General features: G+C 41.9%; 1 protein-coding gene across 2 annotated transcripts in view; it reads right to left on the bottom strand.

Annotated features, from left to right (window-relative positions):
* The window catches only part of map3k7 (mitogen-activated protein kinase kinase kinase 7), a 115848-nt gene that overhangs the window by 14531 nt on the left and 85512 nt on the right, over positions 1 to 15805 (bottom strand). For both annotated transcript variants that reach the window (XM_078212664.1, XM_078212665.1), the window contains 2 exons: positions 8214 to 8278; positions 4156 to 4270 (listed from right to left, as the gene is read on the bottom strand). In XM_078212664.1, the coding sequence (XP_078068790.1) occupies positions 4156 to 4270; positions 8214 to 8278 (180 nt within the window). The remainder of the gene's footprint in view (positions 1 to 4155; positions 4271 to 8213; positions 8279 to 15805) is intronic.

Here is a 15805-nt window from a genome sequence, read left to right as displayed (position 1 = left end):
GAAAATGTGGGAGGAAACCGGAGCACCTGGAGGAAACTCATGCAGCGGTGAGTGAGGTGTGTGGGGTGAGGCCACACCTGATATACTTTGCACAGATCAGCCATGAACTCAATAAACAGCAGAGCAGGCTCAAAGCACTCCAGCTCCTATTTATGTTTTTGAGAGAATTGAAATTGTCAAGGCTAGTGCTAACAAAGTCATGCAAGAGGAGATCAGCAGCAGATGAACTGCGGCAAGATAGTTGATTTTACAGGAGGTGGGTATAAGGGGTCTTGGTAATAGGGAAAATATTGATCAGTGTCAAAATCAATGTGAACGGTCTGGTTCAGCCAATGGGCAGGGAGACAAATGGAGTGGTTGGCTAGTAACTGGAGTTTATGGCAGGGATTGAAAAAGACTTCCCAATATTTAACCTGAGGAAATTTCTGCACATCCATTATAAGATGTCAGACAAGCAATGTGAACGTTCGGAAGCAATGGAGGGGTTAGGACACATGCCAATGAGGTAGAGCTGAATATCACTAGCATACATGCGGAATCTGATGAGATGTAGATAAGAAACATGAGTGGGTCATGGATAGATTGGGAGCAAAAGGTATGAAAACAGGTGATTTTTCTGGCTACAAACAACTAGAGAGGAATAAAAATAGGCAAGGGCAGTGCCATCTAGGTAGACAGAGGAGAGATCTTTTGGAGGAGGACAGCATGGCCAAGATTGTCATGAGGACGGCTGGTTTATCATGGTCATAATCGCACAACCTCATTTGTGACGTCAATGAGAACTGTTTTAGCACAGTGACGTGGCAAAAACGTAACTGGGGGGTTCAGAAAAGAAGTTGTGGAAAAAATAGCTTGGATTTGTCACGTGACAACAACACATTCAGAAATGTTAGAGATTGGGTGACAATTTGGAAGAAAATTGAATCAAGTATAGATTTCTTGAGGGCGGGGATGATGGCAAATTTGAAGGAGGGGGCAACATGGTAACTGAGGAGGGGAGACTGTTAAGAATATCAACTAACATTGGAGCTAGGAATCCAAGTTGGGTAGTCAGCAGTTTAGTGGGGATAGGTTTGAGCATAGAGAACAATGCCTTTTTAAATAACTGATAATAGTTTTTTTTAACAGCTAAAATACGTAGTTTTAGTAAGAGTGTCCAATCCTCCATGATTTTATTTTAAAAATTAATTTATGGGATGTAGGCATCTCTGGCTAAGCCAGCATTTATTGCCCATCCCTAGTTACCCTCGAGATGGTGGCGAGCTGCCTTCTTGAATTGCTGCAGTCCCTGAAGTAACCCGACTTAAAATCACTGAAAATAAACATACAAAATTATATGCAAACATATAATTAATTGGTGCACACTGGTGTGTTTCTTAGTGAATTATCCGTACTTCATTAAAAAAAACCTTTCAAAAAAAGTGTTTCCTTGTACCTGTGTACCTAGGAAAATGAGTGTAATTTACAAATCCTTTCTGAAGCAGCATGATCAGTGGAACTGCACAATTTCTGACCTAGGAGTGTTTCCAATCTTATGGCAGAGCCTATGCTGGGTGAATCTTGAACCAGTGTAAAAAATGAATTAAAGTACTTTTGGATGAAACTTACGTTTAAAATTCCTTGATTCTTTTTGCAATTTGGTTTGGTTTATTCTGCTAGGATTGCTTTCATCTTACTCGAAATAACCAGTAGAAATTCTACCCCCACCTGTCTGCAAAGCTTTACTGTTATGATAAAGTTGCTGAACTTAGATTCAGCCATGGGCCAATAAAATGATTAGATACATTTAACTGGCACAGTAAGAAGTCTCACAACAGATTTATTGAGAATAACGAGCTTTCGGAGTGCTGCTCCTTTATCAGAAAGCTCGTGATTCCAAATAAACCTGTTGGACTTTAACCTGGTGTTGTGAGGCTTCTTATTATGCCCACCCCAGTCAACGCTGGCATCCCCATCTCACATTTAATTGGAAAAGCAAAGCTTGCCCAATTGTTCAAAACCCTGCATCTACTTTGAAAAGAAGCTACATTCACAACAGCCCCATTGTTTCTACAGTTTTATTATCTAGCTCTTACCTATACTCCCCATCATTTTCCTCTATATTCTGGATTTCTAAAGAAACTGTAACAGATAAAATGAACTACACGGTTAGAAGTAATCAGGGCACTAATTTGCAGGTTCAATTTGGGTATAAAAACTTAAAAGTCATCAACATTCCTACAGTAAAAAGCTGTTTGACCGTATGCAATTCAGTGAGATTTCATATTACGTAGCATAAGATCTAGTGCAGAATGAGCAGCATGCTGGGAAATAATCTGTCATATAAAATGCAAACAATGGATGCCACTTGCAGCTTTTGTCAGCTTCTTTCATATGCTACACAATTTCACCCAATCCCGCTTGCTCAACGACACCCCGCCACCCAACTCTTCACTCAGAATACCATTTCTGAATTGACCACAACTCCACCAGCTTCTCACCAATCCATCTTTTATTTCATCCCAGAACACTGCTTCAAGTTTTTACTGTCCTCACTGCCTCTCCTTTCTGCAGTTCTCGCCCGTCTCTGCAACCACTATCCATTTCTTTGCCCTGCATTACAAGCTCTCACCCATTCTCACATCCTTTTGACCAATCATTTAGCATTTGAGTTGTGATTCTCTACCTTTCTTTGCCCAATCAGCCATTGCCCCTATTGATCTATGCCTAGATCTTCTTCTGACTAGCCCCCTGCCCAAAGATCTTTGCTACTCTCACTTTCCTCATCATCCTCTACTTAACAGTTAGTGCCGCGCCGCACAAAGGCAGGAGTAAAGATTAGGGAGCAAGGCAGTAGGCTAGAAAGAAGCTACATTAAGTAGAGTTGCAAAGAGGTGCAGCAGTACCATCTTGTGGTAGGAGGCCCATTACTACAGTGCAACAGCAAAATGTTTACACTGGGTTATAATTGCTGACACAGCTTTTGCATTATAAATTTTGGCAGCAAAACATTACTCAAAAAACATGACAACAAGAAGAAAGAGTAATACAGACAGGAAGTATGTACCATGTACATAACTAGGGTGGCACGGTAGCACAGTGGTTAGCATTGCCGCTTCACAGCGCCAGGGACCCGGGTTTGATTCCCGGCTTAGGTCACTGTTTGTGTGGAGTTTGCATGTTCTCCCTGTGTCTGCGTGAGTTTCCTCCGGGTGCTCTGGTTTCCTCCCACATTCTGAAAGACGTGCATTGACCCGAATAGGTGCCGGACTGTGGCGACGAGGGGAATTTCATAGTAAGACTTACTTGTGACCAATAAATAAACTTTTAGTCGATCTCCTGCAGTGGTGCACAAGGGTTAATCACGACCGGCAGTTTTCAGGTTAAGCCAGGTCATTGAGCAGAGGATAAATGGACCAAAGTCAAAGGTAGACTGTGACAAAAAGCTAGAGGGAGATGGTAAAGTATGGTGTGGTGGGAAAGGGAATCAAGGGCTGCATCAGGCGGCCTGTCCAACCTTGAGCCTCTTATGGCCCTCAAGTGCATCATTCTGTCTCCACCACTATTTTACCTGCAGCAGGGGGAAGCCCTGGACAGGCTAGTGTCAGGAAAATGAGGGGGTGGGGGGGGGGGGGGGGGGGGGGGGGGGGGGGTGGGGGGGGGGGGGTGTAACCTGAGTAAATTAACACCATACTGAGTGTACCATGGCTGCAGAGAAGTTGGCTTTTTCGTTGGCGGGCTCCCAACCAACTTTAAGTCGGGGAGGCAGCAAATGGCAACATAGCACTCTGCAAAATCAAGTCAAATACATGCCTCCATTCAAGAAAACTACAAACGCTGGTTCGGACCTCCAGACAACTGGCAGCACAGGGGGAGATAAGAAGCGACAGGGGGATACGGCTGCCTCAGGACACTGGCTACGCCAAAGTGTGACAAAAACGGATCAACTAGTACAGACAGGAAACGCATGCAAACACTTACTATATTTCAGATAATGATTATGCACACAAGGCATACAAAATGTAGCCATCACTTTTCGCACTGTACACATTTCCCCAGATAACGTACATTCACTTCAGGTTGATATTAAACTTATCGTGTTTTATTTTCATGCTGCTTCTGCCAGGAAAATTCCATTCCATCAACTTCACTTGTAAAATAAAAGCGAAAGCAAACCTGTTGATTCATCTGGTGTCCATGCGTAGTTGCGGGTAGCTTTCTCAGAAGGGGTGCCTGTGGCAGTGATCATCCTCACGCTTGGACTCGATGACCGGCTGCTATTTCTGCTACCCTATGAATGCAAGTTATGAGAATTAAATTCCTGATTACATAAACCTGTTTGAATGATTTAGATTTCCTTTTCAATCAGCAATTAAAAAGTAATCACTACCTACAGATAATCAGATTGGTACCTTTATTCAATACACAATGAGCTCGAGCATAATGAAGCTTTCTTATACATTCGTTGAATTGATCTGATTTTATTTTACAGTAAGTCTCAAGTTGTTTTGAAAGGGTAGCTAATAAAATAGTTTCAATGAGCTAAATAAATTAGACCAGTTGTGCAATCAGATATTCAAGACTATTAAGTTGCCACATGGTTAAAATCCGTAAGGTTTGTCAGAAGGGAAAAAAACAAATTGGAATATAGAACAAGAATAAATTTAAGTTGTTTTCACACCTCTTGTGTGATCCCATCTAGGTGTTTGATACCATGGCAGGTACAACTGTAACCAGTATAGTTCACCACTGAAAAATTATTTATTTACTGTGAGGATTACAAAATAAAAACAAAGGGTTCATTGTGGGGTGGGGGGTAAAAGAAGTAGGGAACTGGGTCAGGAAAAGTGATAAAACTGTGGTGGAACAATTATTCTAATCACAATAAAACTGATTAAACAATGGCACAGATTCTATGTTAACAATGCCCTCGCTATCATAACTCCTCAAACTGACTGCAACTCTAGAATCCTTTCAGTTGCCAAGGCCCTAAACTTTGGAACACCCTCTCTACATCTCAGTCTATCTGCCTTTCCTCCTTTAAGACACTCCTTAAAACAGTCACTTGGTAGCACAGAACTTGGACATTGCTGAAAAAACTGACATGTTGCCAATGCTTTTTGTCTTGTGCTCAGCAGGACAAACACAGGAAGCCAAATTTCAAGCAATCACAATTTATACGACAGAAGAAAAGAATTCTGATTGGTTAACAAGTTGATTCTGGCCGAGTTGTTGCATGAAGAAAGCAATAGGGCAGCAATACTCACTAAAACCTATCATTTTGCTTTGGTCATCTGTCATAAATAGCTCAACATAGAGCTTGGTGGCATATTTTGTTTAATAGTGCTCCTGTGAAGTGCCTTGGGACGTTTCATTCTGTAAAAGGTGCTATTTAAACTGCTGCATGCGCATCCTCAGTTAAATATAGAAAGCCAGAAGTTAGCTGTGTTTTATGCTTCACCAGAGGGTTTGCTATCCATAGATAAAAAAACTGACAGGATATTCCCGCTCTTTATGCGCTTAGTCTTGCTCGGTGGCACAAGGACAGCAGGGTGGCACAGTGGTTAGCACTGCTGCCTCAGCGCCAGGGACCCTGGTTCGATTCCCGGCTTGGGTCACTGTCTGTGTGGAGCCTGCATGTTCTCCCCGTGTCTATGTCGGTTTCCTCTGAGTGCTCCGGTTTCCTCCCACAGTCCGGAAGATGTGCTGGTTAGGTGCATTGGCCATGCTAAATTCTCCCTCAGTGTACCTGAATAGGCGCCGGAGTGTGGCAACTAGGGCATTCTCACAGTAACTTCATTGCAGTGTTAATGTAAGCCTACTTGTGACTAATAAATAAACTTAGTATGCCTTTAAAAAACTTAATTAAGTTCAAAAATGCTAATAAACAGCTCATTGATATTCAATATAAAACAACTCTTTCAGAGACAAATGTCTTCATCATAAGATATTGCACAATTTTAAAAAATAATTTCACATTTTCCTTCGTGCCTTAATCATATTGATATTGCTTAATCATTTATTTTGCTATGTGCAAAATTTGAAAACTTAGGGTCTTTTAACATGCTAGCTTGATGTCTGTAAGAATACTTAAATTTACTGACTGCCTATCCTGCTTAGCATCCCTACTGTGCAGGAGGAAGTTATTTGGCCCATCGAGTCTGCACCAACAACAATCTCACCCAGGCCCTATCCCCTTAACCCCACGTATTCTAATCCCCCTGACACCAAGGGGCAATTTAGCATGGCCAATCCACCTCACCTGCACATCTTTGGGCTGTGGGAGGAAACTGGAGCACCCGGAGGAAACCCACACAGACATGGGGAGAACGTGCAAACTTCACACAGACAGTCATCCAAGGCCGGAATTGAACCCAGGTCTCTGCTAACCACTGTGCCACCCCTGCTTGATGATATCACTATCGCTGGATACCTGGAATTCTCTTGACTGTGGCTCGCTGAGCCAAAGTTCCAAGTTGAATAGCTGGTCAAATGATATCAGCTGCTCTCATGGAGGTTGAAAATAGGGGTGGAGAAAGGAGAGGTGTAATGGTTAGTCTCAATCGTCTTATAACAGATTTGCCACGTTTTTTGATCCTGATGGCTGTCTATTTTCCCATGATAGAGGCAAGGTGAAATTTAATGCCCTTGCATTTGATGAGTTTGTTGGCGGGAAGGCCTGTGAATGAATTTCCAGCCATGCAATCAATTAATATCCACTCACCTTACGGGGAGAACGACAAGCACAAGGAGGCTCCCGGGGGCTCCCTCAGTTAAAGACACTTAGGGGAGGTGGAAATGAGGAAAGAAGCCCAATTGCACCCACCTTCCCTGCGACCTCCTCAGCATTACTCACTTATAGCCTGGGATTAGCCATGGTAAATGTGTGGGGTTAAGGGTGAAGGAGACAGCCTGGGTTAAAATACTCTGTCAGAGTGTTGGTGCAGACTCGATGGGCTGAATGGTCTCTTCTGCACTGTTGGGATTCTATGATTCTAACAGTATTGCAGAAACCAAGCACATCTATTACCAAAGCACCCCAAGCTTATTATTTCATAATGCATGTCTGCTTGATATTTGGATGGTCGATCATTTAATAAATTTGAAGTGATTATGAATCAAACAGCAATCTTTCAGCATCACATCAAATACTTTGCCTTGTAATGATCAATCTTAGAAAGGAAGGAAAATTTGCACGTGACTGTTCTCCCAAAGTATACAGGAGTCACATTAAAAGCAACATCTTGGGAGCTCAGATTGTGTGAGGATGGGCATCTGATTCAATTGCTCGCCATCATAGATAGAATCCTTACAGTGCAGAAGGAAGCCATTCGGCTATTGAGCCTGTACCAACAACAATCCCACCCTATCCCCGGAACCTCATGTAGTCCCTCTGACACAAAGGGGTAATTTAGCATGGCTAATCAACCTAACCTGCACATCTTTTGAACACACTCCCCAGGTGTGCACAGATCATTTACATTGTTCGGTATAATTAAGAAAATGGTTCCTGCTGTCTAAAGAGCAAGCCTACGTGTGTCTGGCCCCAGACTATGATGCATTGGATGTTGCTAGTAAGATTGGCATCTTCTAAACTGATTTCAAGAGGAGTTGCATAAATATTTCAATGAAGTTTTAAAATGAAAGATGAAAAAAAGAGCAAGGTCACAATGTGTACATTAAACATACTTCTAAAAAAATACATAAAATGACAAAAGGTTAGAGCCAGAATATAACAAACCAAGCTGGTGAATGCAAGTGAAAATTATATGTTCAAATAATTATTAGAAAGATCTTGCACTTGGAGGGAAAATGTTGACAATGTGACAGGTGAGGCAATGGAAACAAAAACATTAGGGTTTTCATAACAGATTGAAAGCTCGAATGGGAGAATTTGGGAACTGAAGGGGTTAATCTCAATTGGCCTACAACCTGCTTAAAATATTTATCCAATATTTCCTTAAAGGATGAAATGGTCTCTGCATGAAATCTGTGCTGGAGCCTATAATTAGTTTGGTGCCAATCAGGTATGTGGGGGAATTGCCAATGGTACCAAGTCAAAGAGTTTATACTGTGTCCTCCTTAATACTATAAACATCTTCCTTTCCTCATCCAATATCCGATATTCTAAAATTTTAATTATACAAACTTCAACCGTTTCAAGACCATTTATATACCTAGTAGGCCTTAAGAGATGCTGCCAGACCAAATTACTTCAAATGTACAAGTCTTACCTGATTAGATTCTGTTCCAACAATTGTTAGGTCCTGAATAGATCTGCGCCTTTGCTGTTCACTGCCTGTTGAACAGAAAAAGGCAATAAGTATCCAGCAACAAAATAGTACAAGCACAACTGCTGCAGGTGGAACCCAGAATCTCTACACAGATATAAAGAGAGAGAGAGAGAGAGAAAACGAGAGAGAGAAAAGAAACAGCTGCAATGATCTAACGAGGAACACACTGCCCTGTCAACATAAACTAAAACCTAATACAGTGACCACTCCTACCACATGAATAGCTACTTCAATTCCTCCGCCATTTTCTGTCACATGTTCTCATAGACCATATGCTGGAGGCCAGAGCTGATGACGGCAACTATTTAAGGGCTCTTACGTTATGGTTTTCAAGAACCGGATTGCTGACATAAGCCCCTACTTGTGCTAAGCTTTGCTTCTTTGCTCTGAGACATCCTCCCATAGCTTTCTGCTTCAGTCATCTCAACTTACACTGTGGGAAAGAAATAAGATTCTTCTGCAATCTTAACTTGTAAACAGTGCATGATTTAAAAAAAAGAGTATTTAGCTCAGAGCCTTTCTGCAAAAAAGCTCCTATAAAAATCATTCTCCAAAACAAACGGAAAACAAATCTCGTCTCAGAATCTAACAGAAAAGCATTAATTTTCTCATGTCGGCTAAATAGCAGCAATCAACAAGTTCAGGTCCCTTTTAATCATCCATATCTGGAGACAAATGTTATCTCTTATAAACAAGTAGGTAGATCTCATTGAAATTAAATCTGGAATGCTACAATATTTACAAAAATCCACGAGTTAAAAAAGATTTCTGCCAACTTTTATTTCACCGCATCTAGTCAGATCACAATTACTTTTCAACAATGACCAGGTGGTCATTTACTTTGATAATGTCAAACAGGCCGAAAGGTCCAGAATCTTTAGTGATGCCTAAATGTCAGTCAGCTTTCCAGGACCCTAAGATTTTGTAGTGGCTTAATTGGTAAACAAGGATTGACAGATAGTGCCAAATGGTTGTCAGTTTGGATCACAGAAGACTTCTTTTGGGAAACGTCCCAGACAAAATAAGATTAACCTATGACACTCAGGGACTTTTAGAGTTACTTGAAACCATGACAGATCTCAAGCAGCTTTTGATTTATTAGTTGAGTAATAAGCAATTAGATTGCCCATGTTGTTTAGTGCAGGTGAAAATGAAATGGATCATCTCTTATTTTCCCCTAGAACTGATTCTCATTAGTTGAAGCTTTTCTCATTTATGAAACTCGGTTTTCCACAGACAGTTCTTTAAACTGATTAAAACGTAGATGCGCATGGAACAGCAACAAGGACATCTCTCATGATCATAACAGATAGTCAAGTTACAATAACACAGCAACATATAATCATGAATCTTTGAGTATATAGAATATAATGAGCACTCTTCCACTTCTGCCTTTTGAAAAGTATTGTTCTATCATGATTATTTCTTATAGGATTGTCAGTGCAGCGAAAAAGGTTGATACTGATGTGAATTTTGCAGACAGCAACAAATGAACGGTGCAACTCATTCATTATACTTACTCCTGCCCAAGGATTTTCTATCAGTGTCAGCTGTGATTCAGTTGATGGATCCTCTTGCCTGAGCCAGAGGATTGTGGGTTCAAGTCCACTCCAGGACTTGAGCAAAGATTTCCAGGCATATATTCCAGTGTAATGAGTAGGTATCGTGCACGGTCAGAAATGTTGCCTTTCAGGGAAGGCATTAAAAGGCCCCAGTGACCCTCTCAGATGAATACAAGAGATCATTAATTCGAAGAGGAGCTGGCAGGGTTATCCCAGCTGTTCTAGCCAATATTTTATCAACTAATGTCACAAAAGCAGACTGCCTTCCAGAACTGCTGGTCTAAATGACGGCTGGCAGAGATGCCCTCTACTGCGGCTACGTGAAGAAAACAAGAGCGCCTCCATGCTGAGGTGCCCTCCAAGACAAGTTTCTTTTAATCTACTTTTCTAGGGCCAAAGGATTGGTGGATATTGGGGTATGTGTCCTCCAGCAGCAGCTGTCATTAACACATTATCATTTGTGGGGGGTTAATTGTGCAAGTTGGCTGCAGTGTTTCTTAAATTATAACCAAGAATAACTACTTTTCTGCATTACTTTGTTTTATGGTTTTTACTTCTAAATTACTTAATTGGCTGTAAAGCTTTTTGGAATATCCTGTGATTAAAAAGGTGCTTAAAAGTTCAAGTCTTTTGTTACTTTTTGATGGGGTTTTGCAGAGATTTGAAATGAATTTGGTGCAGCGCCCTCTATCTGGGATCCAGAAACTGCAAACAGGGTAAGCAGTGCTTCACCTTGACCAGTGCTGCTGCTGGAGGACACATACCCCAATATCCACTAATCCTTTGGCCCTAGCAAAGTAAATTAAAAGAAACTTAACTTGTCTTGGAGGGCACCTCAGCATGGAGGCGCTCTTGTTTTCTTCACGGAGCCGCAGTAGAGGGCATCTCTGCCAGCCGTCATTTAGACCAGCAGTTCTGGAAGGCAGATTGCTGGTCCCAGAAGTGACCTGTTAACAGGCCACTGTCAATAAAATGCTGCCCTGGGTCTTGCCATCCATCCATGCAGGCTTGGTCCTGCTTTTCAGTGAAACATTTGCCCCTTTTGACAAAATTCCAGCTGCAGGATCTAAGTTTAAATAGTTAATCCAATGCCATACTCCATCAATCCCGTGTGGTAGGTGGTGTGAAATGACTACCCCATGTTAAAAGAACTCACACACAAGTAACTTCCACCTCTCAAATTGAAATTCGGGACCTGAATGTCAGGACCCAATAGCCACACACTGCTATCGTTGTCCGAGAGCCCAGGTGTTTCGACATTGACATGCTACCTTAAGCAAGATTTGGCAAACAGGAGAAGGCCAGCTTAAGAAACAAGGTGGCAGTTGCATCTTCTTCTAAAAAGGTGAACCAGAAGCTGATTCGCCACCTCCATGAGATTGGTTTCACCATTTAAAACAAACTAGTTTAGAACCATAGAAAATTACAGCTCAGAAACAGGCCTTTTGGCCCTTCTTGTTTGTGCCGAACCATTTTATGCCTAGTCCCACTGACCTGCACTTGGACCATATCCCTCCACACCCCTCTCATCCATGAACCCGTCCAAGTTTTTCTTAAATGTTAAAAGTGACCCCGCATTTACCACTTTATCCGGCAGCTCATTCCACACTCCCACCATTCTCTGCGTGAAGAAGCCCCCCCTAATATTCCCTTTAAACTTTTCTCCTTTCACCCTTAACCCATGCTCTCTGGTTTTTTTCTCCCCTAGCCTCAGCGGAAAAAGCCTGCTTGCATTCACTCTATCTATACCCATCAAAATCTTATACACCTCTATCAAATCTCCCCTCAATCTTCTACGCTCCAGGGAATAAAGTCCCAACCTATTCAATCTCTCTCTGTAACTCAGCTTCTCAAGTCCCGGCAACATCCTTGTGAACCTTCTCTGCACTCTTTCAATCTTATTTACATCCTTCCTGTAACTAGGTGACCAAAACTGTACACAATACTCCAAATTCGGCCTCACCAATGCCTTATATAACCTTGATGTGGAGATGCCGGCGTTGGACTGGGGTAAACACAGTAAGAAGTTTAACAACACCAGGTTAAAGTCCAACAGGTTTATTTGGTAGCAAAAGCCACACAAGCTTTCGAGGCTCTGAGCCCCTTCTTCACCTGAAGAAGGGGCTCAGAGCCTCGAAAGCTTGTGTGGCTTTTGCTACCAAATAAACCTGTTGGACTTTAACCTGGTGTTGTTAAACTTCTTATTATATAACCTTACCATAACACTCCAACTTTTATACTCAATACTCCGATTTATAAAGGCCAATGTACCAAAGGCACTCTTTACGACCCTATCCACCTGTGACGTCACTTTTAGGGAACTCTGTACCTGTATTCCCAGATCCCTCTGTTCAACTGCACTCTTCAGAGTCCTACCATTTACCCTGTACGTTCTTCTTTGGTTTGTCCTTCCAAAGTGCAATATCTCACACTTGTCTGCGTTAAATTCCATTTGCCATTTTTCAGCCCATTTTTCTAGTTGGTCCAAATCCCTCTGCAAGCTTTGAAAACCTTCCTCACTGTCCACTACACCTCCAATCTTTGTATCATCAGCAAACTTGCTGATCCAATTTACCACATTATCATCCAGATCATTGATATAGATGACAAACAACAATGGACCCAACACCGATCCCTGCGGCACACCACTAGTCACAGGCCTCCACTCAGAGAAGCAATCCTCCACAACCACTCTCCACATTCTTCCATTGAGCCAGTGTCTTATCCAATTTACTACCTCCCCATGTATACCTAGCGACTGAACCTTCCTAACTAACCTCCCATGGGGGACCTTGTCAAAGGCCTTGCTGAAATCCAGGTAGACAACATCCACCGCATTCCCTTCATCCACTTTCCTGGTAACCTCCTCGAAAAACTCCAATAGATTGGTCAAACACGACCTACCACGCACAAAGCCATGTTGACTCTCCCTAATAAGTCCCTGTCTATCCAAATATTTGTAGATCCTATCCCTTATCACACCTTCCAATAACTTGCCCACCACCGACGTCAAACTTACTGGCCGATAATTTCCCGGATTTCTTTTGGAACCTTCTTTAAACAACGGAACAACATGAGCCACCCTCCAATCATCCGGCACCTCCCCCGTGAATACTGACATTTTAAATATGTCTGCCAGGGCCCCTGCAAGTTCAACACTAGCTTCCCTCAAGGACCCTGTCCGGTCCTGGGGATTTATCCACTCTGATTTGCCTCAAGACAGCGAGCACCTCCTCCCCTTTAATCTGTAACGGTTCCATGACCTCCCTACCAGTTTGCCCTATTTCCGTAGACTCCATGCCCGTTTCCTCAGTAAATACGGATGCAAAAAAACCATTTAGTATCTCCCCCATCTCTTTTGGTTCCATACACAGTCTACCACTCTGGTCTTCAAGAGGACCAATTTTATCCCTCACTATCCTTTTGCTCCTAACATACCTATAGAAGCTCTTTGGATTTTCCTTCACTCTGTCTGCCAAAGCAACCTCATGTCTTCTTTTAGCCCTCCTGATTTCCCTCTTAAGTAGCTTCTTGCACTTTTTATACTCCTCGAGCATCTGATGTGTTCCTTGCTGCCTGTACATTTCATACAACTCTCTCTTCCTCTTAATCAGTGTTACAATCTCCCTCGAGAACCAAGGTTCCTTATTCCTATTTACTTTGCCTTTAATCCTGACAGGAACATACAAACTCTGCACTCTCAAAATTTCTCCTTTGAAGGCCTCCCACTTTCCATTTACATCCTTACCAGAGAACAGCCTGTGCCAATCCACACTTCCCAGATCCCTTCTCATTTCATCAAATTTGGCCTTTTTCCAGTTCAGAACTTCAACCCGAGGACCAGATCTATCCTTATCCATGATCAGGTTGAAACTAATAGCATTATGATCACTGGATCCAAAGTGTTCCCTCACTCACATCCATCACCTGCCCTAACTCATTTCCCAATAGGAGATCCAATATCGCATCCTCTCTAGTCGGTACCTCTATATACTGAAGCTGCCAGTCCTGCCCCTCCTGTAGCCAAGTTTCACTAATGGCTATAATGTCATATTTCCACGTGTCTATCCACGCCTTCAGCTCATCTGGCTTCCCCACAATACTCCTGGCATTGAAATAGACACACCTCAAAAAATTATTTCCACCACACTCTACCCTTCCATTTGTGATTTTGCTTGAACTAACCTGTCTTTTTACCCCTGCTCCACTATCTGCTCTGGCACTCTGGTTCCCACCCCCCTGCAAATCTAGTTTAAACGCTCCCCAATAACACTAGCAAATCTCCCTGCAAGTATATTGGTCCCCTTGTAGTTTAGGTGTAACCCGTCTCTCTTGTACAGGTCCCACCTGCCCCAAAAGAGGTCCCAATGATCCAAGAATTGGAAACCCTGCACCAGTTCCTCAGCCACGTGTTTATCCGCCCAAGCATCCTACTCCTGCCCTCACTGGCACGTGGCTCAGGTAGCAATCCTGAGATTACTACCCTCGGGGTCCTGCTTTTTAAGTTTGCCGTCTCAGAGATTCCCTTTGTGGGACAAATGAATACCTCATGATCCTTTGGCTCACGCCAGTCCAGAACCAGTGTGCTTCAGTCTTCAGTACGTATATCCCAACATTGGAAGCTACAGACGAGTCCAAAGAGGAATTTTACTCCAGCCTCAAAGACAACAGTTTGAGAATTTTCGAAACTACTCTATCACCAGGGAACTGAAGCAGTTACCACAGAAGATAAGTAACAGAATTGAAAGAAATTATTCAAAGACCATTAAAACAGATGTAAAAGATGAAAATAGCAGTAATCTAAAGCACATGGGGGGTTTATTACTCTGCAGTGTTTACAGGATAGCACAACTCTTTTGGGAGTTAAACACTAAAATGACCATTTGTGATGAGACGGCAAGTGTTATTTTGGTTCTCATTAAAAATACACCCACTGGCAGTTGAAAAGCTGGCCAGATTTAGACAAGGAGACTGTGGTTCTGGAGTAAGGATACACATTAACCCCACCTTAAAAGGAAATATATAAAAACCTCAGGATTTCGGCAATATGGATGAAACCTACAACTGAGTGATTTCAAACTAATAGGTTAACACACATGGAAAACATTACATATTATTTACATGCTTCAGATTTAAAAAGGTTCACTGGTCGCAGTTCTCCCACTGCCTTTCTAAACATGTGCAGTCAGCATCAATGCCAAAACTTGGTGACAATAAGCCGTTATCTCTATGAAGGCTGCTGCCAAGTGATGAAAGCAAGGAAGGACCTTTCACACCTTGAGGACTTTCCATCGCACTTCAAAACGAATGAATTACTTTTGATGTATTATCTCAGGAAAACATGACAGCTAAATTGTACAAAGCAAGATCCCATAAACAATGATGAGATAAATGACTAATTAATCCTTCTGGATGATACTGGTTGAAGGATAAATGTTGGCCAGGAAAGTGGGAAAACTCCCTTGTTTATCTTCATGTGAAAGTAAAAGATCCCATGTCAAAATACAGATAAGATGTCCGACATGTAACACTCCCTCAGTGCTCAAAAGTATCAGGTTAGTTTATGTGGTTAATGACACAAGTGTGTCAATTCATCAAAAAGTATAATCCAATTATATATAACTGAACCAAACCTTCAACACTTCTTTCTGGAAATACTCCATGATCTACAATGAATTTTGCATTTGATATTGTACAGATTTTGCGGAATTTTATACAAGTACAAATGATAATGGCTTAAAATAAATCCACAACAGAATGTATTAAAATAATTTCATTTTCACTTGATATTGTAATGACAGCTGCGTCACAACTTAAACCACTGCAACATTATTGCTGCAGTTATTTATATTATAGTAGTTACTGTTGGAAAACTGAGATCTACACCAGGAAGAAAATACTTGACAAAATATCTTTCCTCCTCTGTTGCTGCCACTGCTTGTAAGTACAAACTAATAAATAAAAGTTAAT

Source organism: Mustelus asterias, chromosome 5 (genome assembly GCF_964213995.1).
Source record: "Mustelus asterias chromosome 5, sMusAst1.hap1.1, whole genome shotgun sequence".
In the NCBI taxonomy this organism is placed as follows: Eukaryota; Metazoa; Chordata; class Chondrichthyes; order Carcharhiniformes; family Triakidae; genus Mustelus; species Mustelus asterias.
This window is presented reverse-complemented; position numbering and strand designations above follow the sequence as displayed.